The sequence below is a fragment of the Brettanomyces bruxellensis genome, chromosome 4 (genome assembly GCF_011074885.1).
Source record: "Brettanomyces bruxellensis chromosome 4, complete sequence".
Lineage (NCBI taxonomy): Eukaryota > Fungi > Ascomycota > Pichiomycetes > Pichiales > Pichiaceae > Brettanomyces > Brettanomyces bruxellensis.
The window spans coordinates 620,997-635,215 of record NC_054685.1 but is presented as its reverse complement, the minus strand read 5'-3'; the positions used below and the strand labels follow the sequence as shown (position 1 = coordinate 635,215).

Here is a 14,219-nt window from a genome sequence, read left to right as displayed (position 1 = left end):
CTGGCTTTAAACCAATAGGTTCTTGATTTGACCCCTTACAAAAATTGTAGATTGTCGGACTGAGGGTAACAAAATATTATTTTCAATAAGCTAAAGTATAAGGATTCTTTAGATGATTACCAAATCCGTCTAAAGGTATATATGTCTGTCGGAGTTAAGAGAGACCTTATGAGTTACTCCCGGGCTTTAGCTATCAAACTCCTTCTTTAATAGAACTAATAAGAACCTAGCAGTTGGGGAGATTCAGACAATTGTAATATCGTTTACCTGAGTGGGTGGATATAAATGTACCAAGTGGTCTGTTTGATAATGTTAATGCCTCTAACATTCTAACAATTGTGTATGTGTCACCATAAAAGAAAATGAATTTACTTTCCTTTACTCTGTTACCATCAAAGTGGAGTCGAACTAGTTGTATTGCAAAATAGGCTATCGGGTCTCGTCCCTTCGTAGAAGAAACAAGTTATATAAAAAGAGGTAAAGTAAAGTAAAAATAAAAAGGAAAATAAAGTGAGGTAATCATACCTAATATAAAAGATATCTAATTCTCAGAAACATAATTATGATAGATTATTTTTTTGCTGATTTCCTAACATACACAGTTAGTACATTTTATCAAGGATTGTCTATAATACATATTATTCTAAATTTTCGTTATTTAAGAATATGTTCAGATCTCAAAACAAATAAATCTAATGACATATAATAATAGATTGCCTAATACTAGGTAATATTCCCATATGTCCGACAATAAGTCATAATTTATTTGGGTTAAAACGAAGGTGATAATTTAAAGTTGAACCATAGCTATAAAACTGCTTTTCAGATGCAATTAGTAATTACACTAGTAGTTTGAAGGGCACAAGAATGAATTTATACGTGTCGTGAATGTATCTAGTACTACGTATGATAATTCGGATGCCTATATTAGTAGTTGTGTATATGGCGTCATAAATGAAACGAGACAATCTTATTTTAAAACAATATAGCCTTAGAAGAATGGAGTCTTTATTAGCAAGGATATTATTGTTCTAGCGTCCACATAACAGTAGAATTGAAACTGTATGAAATGAAGATCTTCCCTTGTATGTATGCACACACACACAAATATTTTATGTACTACAATAAATATCGAATACTATATAAATTTTAATGCTTTTAATTGACCATCTCCTTTATTTAATATCTTTTGAAATTATATTTTGATGCCCTTGAATTAAACTTGGTGTAATATTCAATAATATTCAGAATATGCAAAGAAGGATGTAGTTGAGAAAATACGGAGGAGAATATTTTCACTTTAGTAGCAGTGCCTTTATCTATGAAAGAACATGATAACAATATATCAGTTATGAAAACGATATACGACTAAGGGGAAAAGGAGTAATACATATCAAAAAGAGTTGTATTCCGAAGGCTAACATCCTGTATGCGTCTAATTGCTCTCACATACCATATTAACCAATTTACTCAAATTTATCCGCAATTTCTACGCAACAATAGGTTGAAATTTTGAAAACAATTAAGTCTAATAATATATAATAATGCTTGATAGTATGTAATATTTTCGTATGCTCGACGTAATAGGTATTTGATTGGGGTCGATATAAAAGCACTGAGCAGATCATAACAATAACTTCTCATGGTGCAATAAAAAATACAGATTTATTTCCTTACTTCACCACAATGAAGACGAAATTAAGCCGATTGAAATGAAAAGGGCTATCGTGCAATTTTAAACATAGTACAGACCAAGGGTGACAAAGATTGACCTTCTGGGATAGACAATAGTAAATAAGCTTGAATTAAAAAAAGTAAAAAAGAACGTACAGTAGAAAACATTTCTACTACACTTTTTAATGGCCGTTGCACTTAACAAACAATCTTTTATAAGGTATTCCGCTTTTTTTCAATATCGACTTCCTTAGTGCTTAGGGATTTTAGCCAAGAATGATGAACTGGAATGAAATATCATAAACAATTAAAATGTGTTCGAAAACAGCAGTATTGTTATATTCGATTTTAGGTATACGTGCTTGGGAAACGGTAAAACAGAAGGCTGCAAAAAATGTACTCATTTATGGATATCTGTTTCATTGACAAAATCCTGTAACAGCGAACCTATAAAACAGATCCGTTTTTCAATCATATATTAAAAGCTTCCAGACAAATAAGTCAAACTTTTTCACGGTTGCAATGAAAGCAACATAAGTTAACCAACACTGTTTCATAAATTATATATTAGCATCACTCTTTATGCACATAATTTTAAAGATATATTTACGTAAAACATCCAAAAACCTTGTGTTAATACACATCAAATACATATACAAAGCAGAAGTTAAAGAGTGCCGAAAAAGGCAACTTTAACAGCCAATGCGAATCCTAAATGAGGTATAGCTAAAAGACTCATGAGGAGTAGTATATGCTTCTTTTGCTCTTCAGCATTCTCGTTTGAAAACACTATGTGAAAATATTGATTCAGTTTCACTAAAATACTACATCCACTGAGAACACAGCCAAGAAGGATACATCCCCATTTGAGACATCCATCAAGAAAGCGATGAGAAGATAACAATCCTCTAAATATAGATAAAACTGCGGCTGGAACCCACAGAAGATTGGCATAAGCGTATATGGAGATAAACCTGGTTAGGGGTGCAAGGTCTGCCACCTTCAAGTAAAATTTGAGAACAGCCCATAACACGGTTGGAACAAGGAATGTATAACCGTATAAAAGGTTAATCGATGATAATATAATTTTGAAATAATTGACATGTATGACAACGTCTTTATCATCCTTTGAATGACCCAAGGAGGATAAAAGTTCGGCAAATGAATTACAGAAGAATAGCAAGAATATAAGTGTAGCGGTGACCCAAATCGGGCCATACAAATCTCCGACCTCTTGAAATTCATAGCTGTCCAGTTTACTCAATGGATTGAGACTTCTGTAACAACTCTTGAAGAAATCTAAAGTGCTTATATCAAAGTATCTTCTGTAATAATTGAGGGAGAAAGGACCTCCATTATATGATTTTTTGGGTGAACTGGCTGGTTGTGTTGTCATATTTCCAGATACAGATGTATCTGCATTAAACTCAACATCCTGCATTGAATCATGTGCGCTTGACGTGTTCTTGTTCACTAAATGGTCTGGTTCGATAACCATATCATCGTCATCTATTTGGAATGGGTCTGACATTTATCGTTGGCTTAAATTGTGAGGAAAATAGAAAACCAGAAGTATAGCAATGCTAGGTAAACACTCGTTAAATTATATATATGTATGCTCTTATTCTTAAAAGTTCCCTGTATGTGACATACTTTGTGTAAAGATATACACAACATACATGTACGCTATGTTAGACCATTTAAATTTTGGTAGAGTATTTATTTTTATTTTTCTTGCAGGACACACAAAAAATCAAAAGCAAATGCAAGGATGTAACGATATCTCTAACGGAGTAGTGTGGACGAGCTGCAGCTAAGCGATTATAACTTTTTTTTTGTTCGGACCTGAAAACATTACTCAATTGGGAAATACACGCGTCAAAAAGAAAATTCAAGCGTGAAAGTACGCTTGAAAAGCGGAGGCACTGTTTTCATTGTACTCAAGGGAATACGGTTGAAGAAATAGTGTGGGAGAAGAGAAACCTATATTTGCTGAAGGAAAGAGTATACGAAAGGGATTCAAGGACTCATGTTGAAAGAAGTGTGACACAGATGAAATATTAAATAAAAGTAATGATGAAGCTGATTTGAAACATAAAATAACTTGAATCAAAAATGCCGCTGGATACCACATCAAGAAATTATGACAGTCCGGCGAACATAAAATAAAAATAAGAATAAAACTACATGATACAAAATAATCTGGGATTAACGCTTCCTGATAAGAATTGAACAAATAAATGTCAGATGATAACAGTATCGATGATAGGGTCGATGCCCTAGATAATGCTTCAATATCATTAAACAGAATTGGACATTATCATTTTATACGTCAAAAAGAATAGGAAATATTATGAAGCCATCGAGTGTGTTAAGCACACAAAACATAAGTGAGTGTCAATCATAATGAGTGATTCGACGATAGTTAGTTATTAAGCGGAATGTTAGAAAAGCCGGTGGTAGCACATGGACAAGTTTAAAGTATACGCGTTATGTGCGAAATTTCATTGAAACATAGAGAAAGAAGGGTGGAAAAAAAAAGCTGCAATTAGTATTCCAGAAAATGTATGCCAAAATGTAAAGATATTATGAAATGGAAAGCACGGAAACAGAAATATAGAAGAATAAAGCACGGGTACATGAAACGGGAAATATAAGCAGGGTACGCTTTACAGGAATCTTCCAAGAATGGTAGGGAAAATAAATAGGAAGACAAAAGAAACAAGAAATTCGCTTTTGTACTCCTTTTGTCAAGTGGGCGCTAAAGGGGGCAAAACACCAACAGAAGGAATACTCAGTATTCTCAGTTTAACACACTTAGTTATACAGGGAATTACAGGGTCTTTACCCGGGGGATAAGTGGTGGTTCCTGTGGTTCCTGTTTCGGAAAAACACATTAAAGGCCTTAAACCAAAATACAAAGAATCAATTCCATTCTGACACAGCTCTCATCCAAATTCCTCTGCCCCTCCTGGTCTCAAACAATAAGAAATTCCATTGACTGTACCAGGCATTGTTTATTTATTTACATACCCAACTGAACAATGCAATAAATTTTTTCTTTTATTTACTCCTTGATTATTACCTCACCACTCGTTTCTTTTAGCGTGCCTTTATGTTTACCTATTCTGATTTATCTCCTTTGTAGAGCGGTGCGAAAAGCTTTATTCGGCAAGCTTCGTTACTTCTTTGAAAAAATTCTTATTATTTTTTAGAGCTGAAATTCCTGGCTCTGTCGTCTTGTTGAATCAACTCGGACCTTATTATTGTACATATTTTTTTTTAGCAACTAAAATTATTGCCTAAACACAGCATTAGTATTTTCTTTCAATTCTTTCCCTGTTGAACCTAAACTCCTTACATAACGTTCCATTTCCCCTGGGTTCTTTTCGTAAGCTTAAACAACGTTGGTATCATTTTCACTCTTTTAACTTAGGTCCTTCGTTTTAATACAGAGAAGTTTCTACCATTACAATCTCGGAGTTTCAACAGTGAGCCATATTTTTCACTCAGGATCGTGTCTTTTTGTTATTTTTTTGTTACACATCCATTGCCAAGCGTTAAGCTTTCTTTTTGATTGACTATTCACAAACAGATCTCCAACATCCGAACACAGTTGACCACCGAGGTACAGATAAAGATTAGACAGAATCGAAAAAATACAAGAAACGCACACGTGAAACAAGTTCATTCCTTCATATTCAAGCCTAAAACTTTCATCAAGCCAAACATAAACAAAGTCGATTGGTCAATCGGTCAGCACACCTAGTCAATCGCGACAACCAGAAAACATAGCATTGCCAGGTTGGCCCAGCATCTAAGCTCCCCACTTATTCACTCGTTTAAATTACACAGATCACGCTTAGTACTGGTTTACCACCTTCGAAAATGCTTACAATGTTTGTTTTCAAGTGCCTTTTAGCCTCAATTTTGATAAGCAGAGCTCATGCTATTGATCTAGGCCAGAATGATGACTTCCAGCAACTTGCTGCCAGCAATGTTCCGGGATATAACAATATGTCTGCAACTACAACAGAGGAGACATCTGCTAACATTCTTGCACAAATGGCACAAATTTCATCTTCGCAAATAGAAGAGCAGACAACTGCAGCGGCACAGGCGACAACACAGGCCAATGAACAGGATTCTACTACTAGCGATACTCAAGTAGCTGTTTCTAGTACAACTAATGATGTGAACACTGTTGAAAATGCAGGAACAGCTACAAGTGCCGATACAATTGCTACGAATGTCGCCAATACGGTTGATGCTACAAGTGCAGTTGATACAGCAGATGCTACAAGTGCAGTTGATACAGCAGATGCTACAAGTGCAGTTGATACAGCAGATGCTACAAGTGCAGTTGATACAGCAGATACTACAAGTGCTGCTAACACGGTTGAGGCCACAACTACAAGTTCTTCAGACAATACCGTGAATATTGCGGATACAGTTGAGAATACAGCTGCAATTTCGGCTGCTGCCACAACTACAAGTGCTACAGAAGATACTGCTGCCAATACTGCCACAGATACAACTACAAGTGCTGCTGAAGATACTGCAGTCAATACTGCAGCCAATACTGCCACAGATGCAGCTACGAGTGCTACTGACACTGCTGAAAATGCAGCAACAGCAACAACGGCAAATACAGATGATGTAACTTCTGCAACAGACACTACCAGCCTTACTACTGCCTCTCCAACCGCAAGTTCAGGCTCGATCGATTATCCGGCACTTGTGAATTCAGGCGCTGCCACAGTCGTTGATTCGTCATCGGCCTTGCAGAATGCCGCATACACAAGTTCGGCCTCTGCTTCAGGCTCAACTTCAGCTTCCACAGACTCAGTTTCGGTGGTTACTGCAAGCACAGACTCATCAACTGCTTCGAGTATTCAGAATGCCGTTTACACGAGTGCAGCTTCATCACTCGTTGGCTCTGCAAGCTCAAGCTATCAGGAGACATCACTGACATACGGCTCGGCTTCATCAAGCTATAACGCTGTTACAACTGCCGTTTTTTCAAGCAGTGGCACAAGTGCATCGTCTTCTTTGACGTATTCGTCAGCTTCAGCCTCAGATAACTTCTTATCATCTTCAACAACTGCAAATGCAGCTGTAACAAGCTTGCAACCTTCGTCTGTTGGCAGCTCCTCGGTTGTCACTTCGGCAGTTTCTTCGAGTGCTGAACCCAACGCCTCGACTACTGTTACACCGACTGCATCCACTTCAACAGATACATCTTCTGGAGTCTCTGGTTCGGCATCGAGTGCAGTTTCTACACCTGTCTCTGCCTCAACCTCTTCTGCAACTTCAGAGAGTTCCACAACTGCTCTTTCCGAGTCGTCCTCGGCCGAGACAACAGTTTCAACGTCGCAGACTTCTGCAAATCTGGCAAGTAGCAGTACCAGTGCAAGTTCTGGATCCTCCCAGGTGCCAACATCCACATCTAGAAGTACCACCTCGGGTGCACATTCCACATTATCAGTCTCAGGCACCACTTCAAGCACTGCAAGCTCGTCTTCCAAGGTGCTGAGTGTGTCGACAGACGACTACAGGTCGATTTCGCACTCTGCAGCAAACACTCAGACGACTTCGAGTCTGTATGAGTCTCCGCAGTACCCAACCAGCACAAAGGGACCTTCAATTGTTGTCCAGACCTCTGCCTCATCCTCCAAAACAAGCTCTCGAGCCATCTTTGGAACGGACTCAGGCTCACAATCCACCATAACGGCCACATCTTCCAGCTCAGAATCCTCAAAGCCATCATCTTCACAATCTACTGGCTGGCTTCCTGATGTTATCGTCACCGCCTCGGCTCCAGACGCTTCAACAACTTCGATATCCGTTGCAACCACAGCCTTGCCTAAGGCAATTTCGCCTGCTGCAACAACCGCGTCTATCCCAGACGATTACACTCTGATTACCATCGGCTTCAAGAGAAGTCTCAACTACGTCTTCGTGGTTGAAAACTCCATCTCGTCTGCTCAGATCTTCGAGTACTTGCCGGATGTGTTGTCGTACCCATTCGACAGCATCGATAAGTCTGATGTCACTGTCAAGCAGTTGGTTCCATACACATCCTCGCAGTTGAGCTACATCATAACCATTGCTGAGGTGTATTTCCCCAAGAGCAAGTTGACCTCGTTGCAAAACGAGTTGACGACGTCTGGATCCAAGATTTACGAAAACCCAAACAGTGCGCAAAGCACTTTGGCCAATCTCATCGATAGCAGAATCCCAATCCAGGGACTTCTGGGAAGCTCATCGACTTCTGTTTGGATTGGCTCCAATAGTGATTCCTCGTCTGGATCTGGAAGCAGTAGTGTTGATCCTCAAAGTTTGGGCTCGATGGACTTTTCATCTGAGGCCAATTCTTCAGTTGGCAAATCCAGTACAAGCGGTGGAAAGATGGCCGGAATTATCGCCGGTTCTGCAGTCGGTGCTGGCGCGTATTTGAGTGCTATCGTTGCCTTTTACATCCGGAGAAAGAATAGAAAACAAAAACAGGACCAGGAAATGACCGAGGAGAAGACCAGACCAAGAAGTAACTTCGAGTCCTACTGTTCGCCATACGATGGAAGTTCCTTCGAGAGCTACAATCCATCCTACTCATACTCTGGCAGTGGAAACATGGGTGACATCAGGCTCTCAGTTGGATGTGATAGTGAGCCTTATGACAGCGAAGATTCCGCTTACTATTCAAGTGCCCACACGAGCAGATCATTCCGCAATTCCGGATCCCAGCATTCCATTCCAAGCATTTCTGCTCCAATAAACTTGAAGAACTCTCTTGGATGGTAAACATTTTTCATTTCACTTCTTTTATTTTATGTTATTTTTCTTGTTTTATCTTAACCGTTCTTTTTTTTTATTATTGTGTTACTATTTTACTCTCATTTTCGACTCACTCCATACATTCATTTAATTAAGAGAGCTCACACTCCGCGAACTGTTGAATCACACAATTCAAAGTATGCACACGTTTATTAACGCCTAGTAGGAAAGATATATGCTTTTAAATACAAGTAGTTTGTTCAAATGTGGTGCACTGTACTGCTGTCGGCGCTTATCGCGACTATTCTCGTGTTGACCACTCGTCCTTTTTCAAAGAAGCAACTTGCAATCCTCATTCAATAGGACCAAGTTCTTCTCAAAGGTGAGAATCGATTTTGCGAAGTCAAATGCAGCAATTTTTTTGGAAGAGATGCTTGATGGCATTTCCTGAAGCATGCCTATGTATGAATACCATTTTTCTCCCTGAATTTGCGGGACGGGTTTGCCAATGTTCAGATTTTTGCAAGTAATACGATACTCATTTGCATCCTTCAAGCTTTTCACACCTATTTTAAGGCCTTCTACAACCCTCGATCCTAACTTAGATGCTTCATACTGCATTATAGAGTCTAGAACGAGATATTCTTGGCTTCTGCCGACTCTTCCTCTTAGTTCAAAGTTTTCATTTAACTCTGGAGCACTTTTCGGAGCACAGAATGCATTGTTAACAAAGTTGAGCGTATTGACAGCCCTGCTCATAAGCTCTCTCTCATCTAGTGAGGAGTCGATTCCCAGAAGCTTGTTTCTCCGATAATTGTAATCATCAATAAAGCGGAACTTCAAGTAGTCGAAATATTCACCACGAAGAAATTTTGGCCGCTTGACAAATCGTAGTAATCGCACAAAGTTTCTATATAGCACGAGTCTGCGATCTCTTTTTGAGAAATCTCGACATAAAACTTGGCTGTCCAACCCTTGAGGACCGTATAATGATACTATTGGCGACCTTGAATAGACAATGAAATTCTTATACACCGAGGCTTGTACTCGAGAAGACATTTGAGCTTATGATAATACAGGAGGACTATATTGCGGGTGATGGTTACCAAATAATATTGATTACGGGCCCGGAAATTTGGCGATACCCGTTTAGAAAAAGATCAACAATATCAGAATTACTAGAGATGAATGGAAGAATCTAGTAGTACTGCATCAATCGATAGCCGTTGAAAATCAAAAATTTTTTTTCGCTTTTTTTCAAGCACTACGTCAATGCAAACGCCGAAAGCCAGGAACAAAAAAAAATTCCGACACATGATAATAAGGGGTATTGATTTATAGGTGCCAATGATGTAAAGAATGCTGTAGAAGAAAAATGTCAAGAAATACAAGTTTCGTTGATTATTGTTGTTTTCCGAGGACGAAACGGTTCTGGATTGATTTGCAGGTGATGATAATAGTGCTCATATATTTTCCGGCGGTTGTCGAGTCGACTATTCTGAATGTAGTTCCTTATCGCCTGCTTATAAATCAGATGTGCATATGCAATTGATAATAACGGAGTTGAAGAAAGCAAAAACTCAAATTTCTAAATTTACACAATACTATGTGCCATAAAAATCTGCTTAATAATACCGGACAATGGGGAATGGTCAGGCAGGCGAAAAAAATGGCGCCTCCACTTTCAAAATTAAAGTTTTTTTTTTATCAATCCACACACAAGTTAATATAAAAGCAAACTGCTTTCTCCCTTTTCGGATTCGAACATCATTGCTTGGGTCCTTATCCACATAAAATTCCCTTCCAATATACCTTGACTTTTCAATTGCTTAATTGCGAATTTACTGTTACAGGGAATCTATTCATAAGCACACATTTTTAGTGTACAACAAATATGTCTTCGTCCGTGCAAGTTCCACCAGTTGTGGATGGTGCCATCAAAACTGAGGCATTAACCTATTATACATTCAAGGATCCATTAAAAGTGGCAACTATGGACTTGAAGCTTGATCCTGCTGCGGCAAAGAGTGGCGATATTGTTACTCCAAAGCAGGTTTTGGTCCAGACAAAGGCCGCTTCGATAAACCCGGTTGATCTTTGCTTGAAGGGTCTTTCATCAAGATTTTACAAGGCATCTGTCCAGAAGGTGATGGGTGGCGATTTTGCAGGACTTGTGGTTAAGGCAGGAGCTGAGTCTGGATTCAAGGCTGGTGATCGTGTCTATGGTGACATCATAAAGCCATTTAGCTCGACAGGTGCATTCTCACAATATCTCTTGTTTGAACCTGCAAGCATTATGTTCTGCAACAAGATTCCTGAGGGAATGACTTATGAGGAGGCTTCTTCCCTTTGCATTGCATCAGGAACAGCTTTCGAGGCTTTGAAGACCCATAAAAAGTCTCTTAAAGGAGGAAATGTCTTGGTTTTGGGTGGCGGAACGTCTGTCGGTTCTCACACCATCCAGTTTGCAAAATACTTCTTTGGTGCCAAGCATGTTGCTGCCACATGTTCGGCAAAGTCTACTGAGAGGGTTAAGAAGTTCGGCGCTGACAAGTTGATTGACTACAAGAAGGGTAAGACAAGTGAGATCAACGAGATTCTTGAAAGTGTCAAGGAGTATGGAAAGTTCGATATTGTTGTGGACTCTGTGAGGGACCCAATTTTGTACGGATACTTGGACAGTACTTTGAAGACTAAGGAAGAGGGTGGAATTTTCACCCAGATTCAGGGTTCCAAGTCTGTTAACTACTCTAAGATTATCGTGTCGGACTTCCTTCCTCAATGGCAATACATTGTTGAATATATCAAGGAGAAGATTGGCCTCTCTAAATTCCAGTTCTTCAGTCTTTTGGAGACCCCTGATAAAGAGTATGGTCCAGCAGTTGAGAAGCTTTGGAAAGAAAACAAGTTTGTTGTGACTTTGGACTCGGTCCACGATTACAAGACCGATTACGAGACTGCAATAAATAAAGTTGCCTCAGCTTCTTCCCAGGGTAAGGTTGTTCTTAAGTTCTAACTTTGAGTGTGTTTTTGCTTGCTTTGTATGTTTACTTTCTGTTTAATTTCTTTCTTAATAATTGTGCGCGTTCAGCTTGATGATTTGAAAGACTCGAGAGTTGTGATTGTAGTAATGAGTAGAGCTTTTTGTAAGTTATTGAGGGAGAAATAGTGACCTAAAAATCAATGTAAACAGGTTACAGACATTGAAAATCCAATTCCATTATCGTGTCGAATAGTATTCATCAATATTTTATAAAGTATAGATTAAACATGCAGACCAACTGCATGCAGCGAAAATCCACTCAGAAAACCACCAGGATCTTCCTATTACTATCCTCCAACTCCTTAATGAGCGTAGTCACAAACGGACAGTTCTTTGTGATGATAACCAAATCATCTATATCCTTTCCTGATCTTGATCTAGCCAGGTCCAACACAAACTTCCTGTATCCATCCTGACTTTCATTCTCTGGATTTTCAGTCTTGACCTTACTTTTTCCTTCTTCCTTTTCCTTCTTGTCATCCTCGTATACCGTCGAATGAATCTTCTCAGCCAATCGAAGATCATCTTTCAAGAGTGAGGCTATATCCGTCATGCTTCCACCGGCAGTCACTATATATCCGCAATCAACATCCTCGTGCCTCACCAATATACTAAACAGCTTTAATGCCGTAAGTTCATCTTTACTAATATTGCTAGACGTGCAAATCAAGCTCACAGAAGAGATCTTAAACGACTTCGGATTGAGAATCGTCTCATTGGAAAGCAATGATTCCTCTTCTAGGAATTCTTTCCTACTTACAGAAGACATACTCTTTTTACCATCATCAACATCAGCCATCCGACCTATATCCTGATTGTTGTTGATGAACAGAGCACTGAAGTAATCTGTCTTTGACACAATTTTGTTGAATTGATCCAAAAACTTTGGCTGGCTGTTGTAGAACTTTCTTCCCACTGTTAGAATGAGAAGATCATTTGGAAGCAAGTTCTCGTTCAAGAGTAAACTTTGAAGTGTACTCTCAGGCAAACTGAAAACAATCTCAGACGAAAACGGCACTCCGCTCAGGTCGCAGAAGATTTTAAGAATACTAAGAATTCCGTTCAAATACTGACCATCAAACTGGTCAAACTGATCATCCATATCTCTCACCATAGAGGCATGCAACATATCTGCAGTACGCTCTGTCAAATGCTTGATGTTCACAGCATGAATCGGGATCTTTCCCGGTTTGCAGAAGCGGTCCATCAGAATTAAATTGTTGGAAACACTTTCCAAGCTATCAACGGGAAGAATCAATTTGTCAAATCTCAGATTCTCATACTCCTTCTTCAGATGATGAAGTTTACTGGAAGTGGAAGAAGAAACTGAAGATGAAGAGGACGAGGCATCATTTCCGTCCTTCTTCCCATTTTCTATCTCTTTGAACTTCTCGTCCCTTAACTTCTGTCTAACATCTTCTCTGTAAGCTTGAGGATAGCACCACAAAGTCAACGGTGTGGTGAGAAATGTCGATATAAGTGCCATTAATATGAACATGGCAAATATCTTCTTCGACACGATTTCCGCCCTGAGACCTGTTTGAAGAACAACAATCTCAACAATACCTTTACAGGACATCAAGACACCAACAGTAAGACTTTCTCTCCAATAAAGTCCGTGCAATCTGGCAGCAGAGGCTCCACCAAGGATCTTGCCAAATAGGGCAATTGCCAAAAGACCAATCATGTACGCCCAGTCCAATCCCTTATTTAGTAAAGTGAGATCAGCATTCAAACCGGCAATTCCAAAATAGAGTGGCGAAAGAATGATGTTGACAAGATCCTCTATGCGTTCGGTAAGACGGATAACGTAGTTATTAGTCCGCGGCACAATTGTTCCCATAATAAATGCTCCGAAAATGGGATGAACCCCTATAATATCGGTGAAAAAAGCAGAGGCAAACATCATCAATAGGATAATTAACATTGCCATGGTGGAAGGTCCGGAAGGATTATCGAGATCATGAAGGACAGAGTTTAAAACCCAGTTCAAAAGCCAGCGCACCGGATAACAGATGAAGAGACCCCAAGCTATTGTCACCAAAACGATATATACAGTTGTTTCGGACTTTGAAGAGTTTGCCAATGTGATTGAGAGTGCAAGAAGAATCCATCCAAGCAAATCGTTGGTGATACCAGCTGCCAAAACAACGACTCCAACACGATCTTTCACCAAACGCAATTCTGTGAGAATTCTGACAAGAACAGGAAATGCTGTTATGCACATCGAGACACCAATGAAAACCATAAAGGTGGAAAACTTGATATCAGGCAAATTGGGCTGGTTAAGCCGGTAGTGTTTCCAAAGAGTGATGGAGTATGCACATCCCAAGCCAAAGGGCACAGCCATGTTGAAAATTCCCACCGATAAAGCCGTGGCAAAGTGCTTTTTGATGAATTTGATGTCGACCTCGCATCCAACCATGAAAAGCAAGAGGCAAATACCCAAAGTGGAAACTAGTGTGAGCCCCTGCATCGATTGGTCAGGAAAAACAGCATCCGTGAAACCTGGAATCTTGCCGAGGGCTGTTGGTCCCAAGATTATACCTGAAAGAACATCTGAAATGACTTTAGGCTGCTTGATTTTCGAAAGGGGATAATGCAAAAGCTCCGCAACACCAATAATGAGGATCAGCTGAAAGATGAAAAGCGTATATGGAGTCGAGCTGTTGTATTCTAGGGGGTTTGCCCCCGCAAGAATTCCAGATGAGGTAGTCATTGAAAT

General features: G+C 39.4%; 5 protein-coding genes across 5 annotated transcripts; 2 read left to right on the top strand and 3 right to left on the bottom strand.

Annotated features, from left to right (window-relative positions):
- Nucleotides 1-2,341: 2,341 nt before the first annotated feature.
- On the bottom strand, nt 2,342-3,205 carry BRETT_001825 (uncharacterized protein; the record flags this gene model as incomplete). Its single annotated transcript, XM_041280367.1, has 1 exon — nt 2,342-3,205. The coding sequence occupies one exon, from the start codon at nt 3,203-3,205 to the stop codon at nt 2,342-2,344; it is 864 nt and encodes a 287-aa protein (XP_041135250.1).
- A 2,357-nt stretch (nt 3,206-5,562) lies between these two features.
- On the top strand, nt 5,563-8,478 carry BRETT_001824 (uncharacterized protein; the record flags this gene model as incomplete). The annotated part of the gene is made up of 1 exon (XM_041280366.1): nt 5,563-8,478. One exon carries the CDS (start codon nt 5,563-5,565, stop codon nt 8,476-8,478), a length of 2,916 nt encoding a protein of 971 aa, XP_041135249.1.
- A 303-nt stretch (nt 8,479-8,781) lies between these two features.
- Nucleotides 8,782-9,510, bottom strand: BRETT_001823 (uncharacterized protein; the record flags this gene model as incomplete). Its single annotated transcript, XM_041280365.1, has 1 exon — nt 8,782-9,510. One exon carries the CDS (start codon nt 9,508-9,510, stop codon nt 8,782-8,784), a length of 729 nt encoding a protein of 242 aa, XP_041135248.1.
- An 835-nt stretch (nt 9,511-10,345) lies between these two features.
- BRETT_001822 (uncharacterized protein) lies at nt 10,346-11,467 on the top strand (the record flags this gene model as incomplete). The annotated part of the gene is made up of 1 exon (XM_041280364.1): nt 10,346-11,467. The coding sequence occupies one exon, from the start codon at nt 10,346-10,348 to the stop codon at nt 11,465-11,467; it is 1,122 nt and encodes a 373-aa protein (XP_041135247.1).
- Nucleotides 11,468-11,753: 286 nt separating this feature from the next.
- Nucleotides 11,754-14,213, bottom strand: BRETT_001821 (uncharacterized protein; the record flags this gene model as incomplete). The annotated part of the gene is made up of 1 exon (XM_041280363.1): nt 11,754-14,213. One exon carries the CDS (start codon nt 14,211-14,213, stop codon nt 11,754-11,756), a length of 2,460 nt encoding a protein of 819 aa, XP_041135246.1.
- Nucleotides 14,214-14,219: the final 6 nt, after the last annotated feature.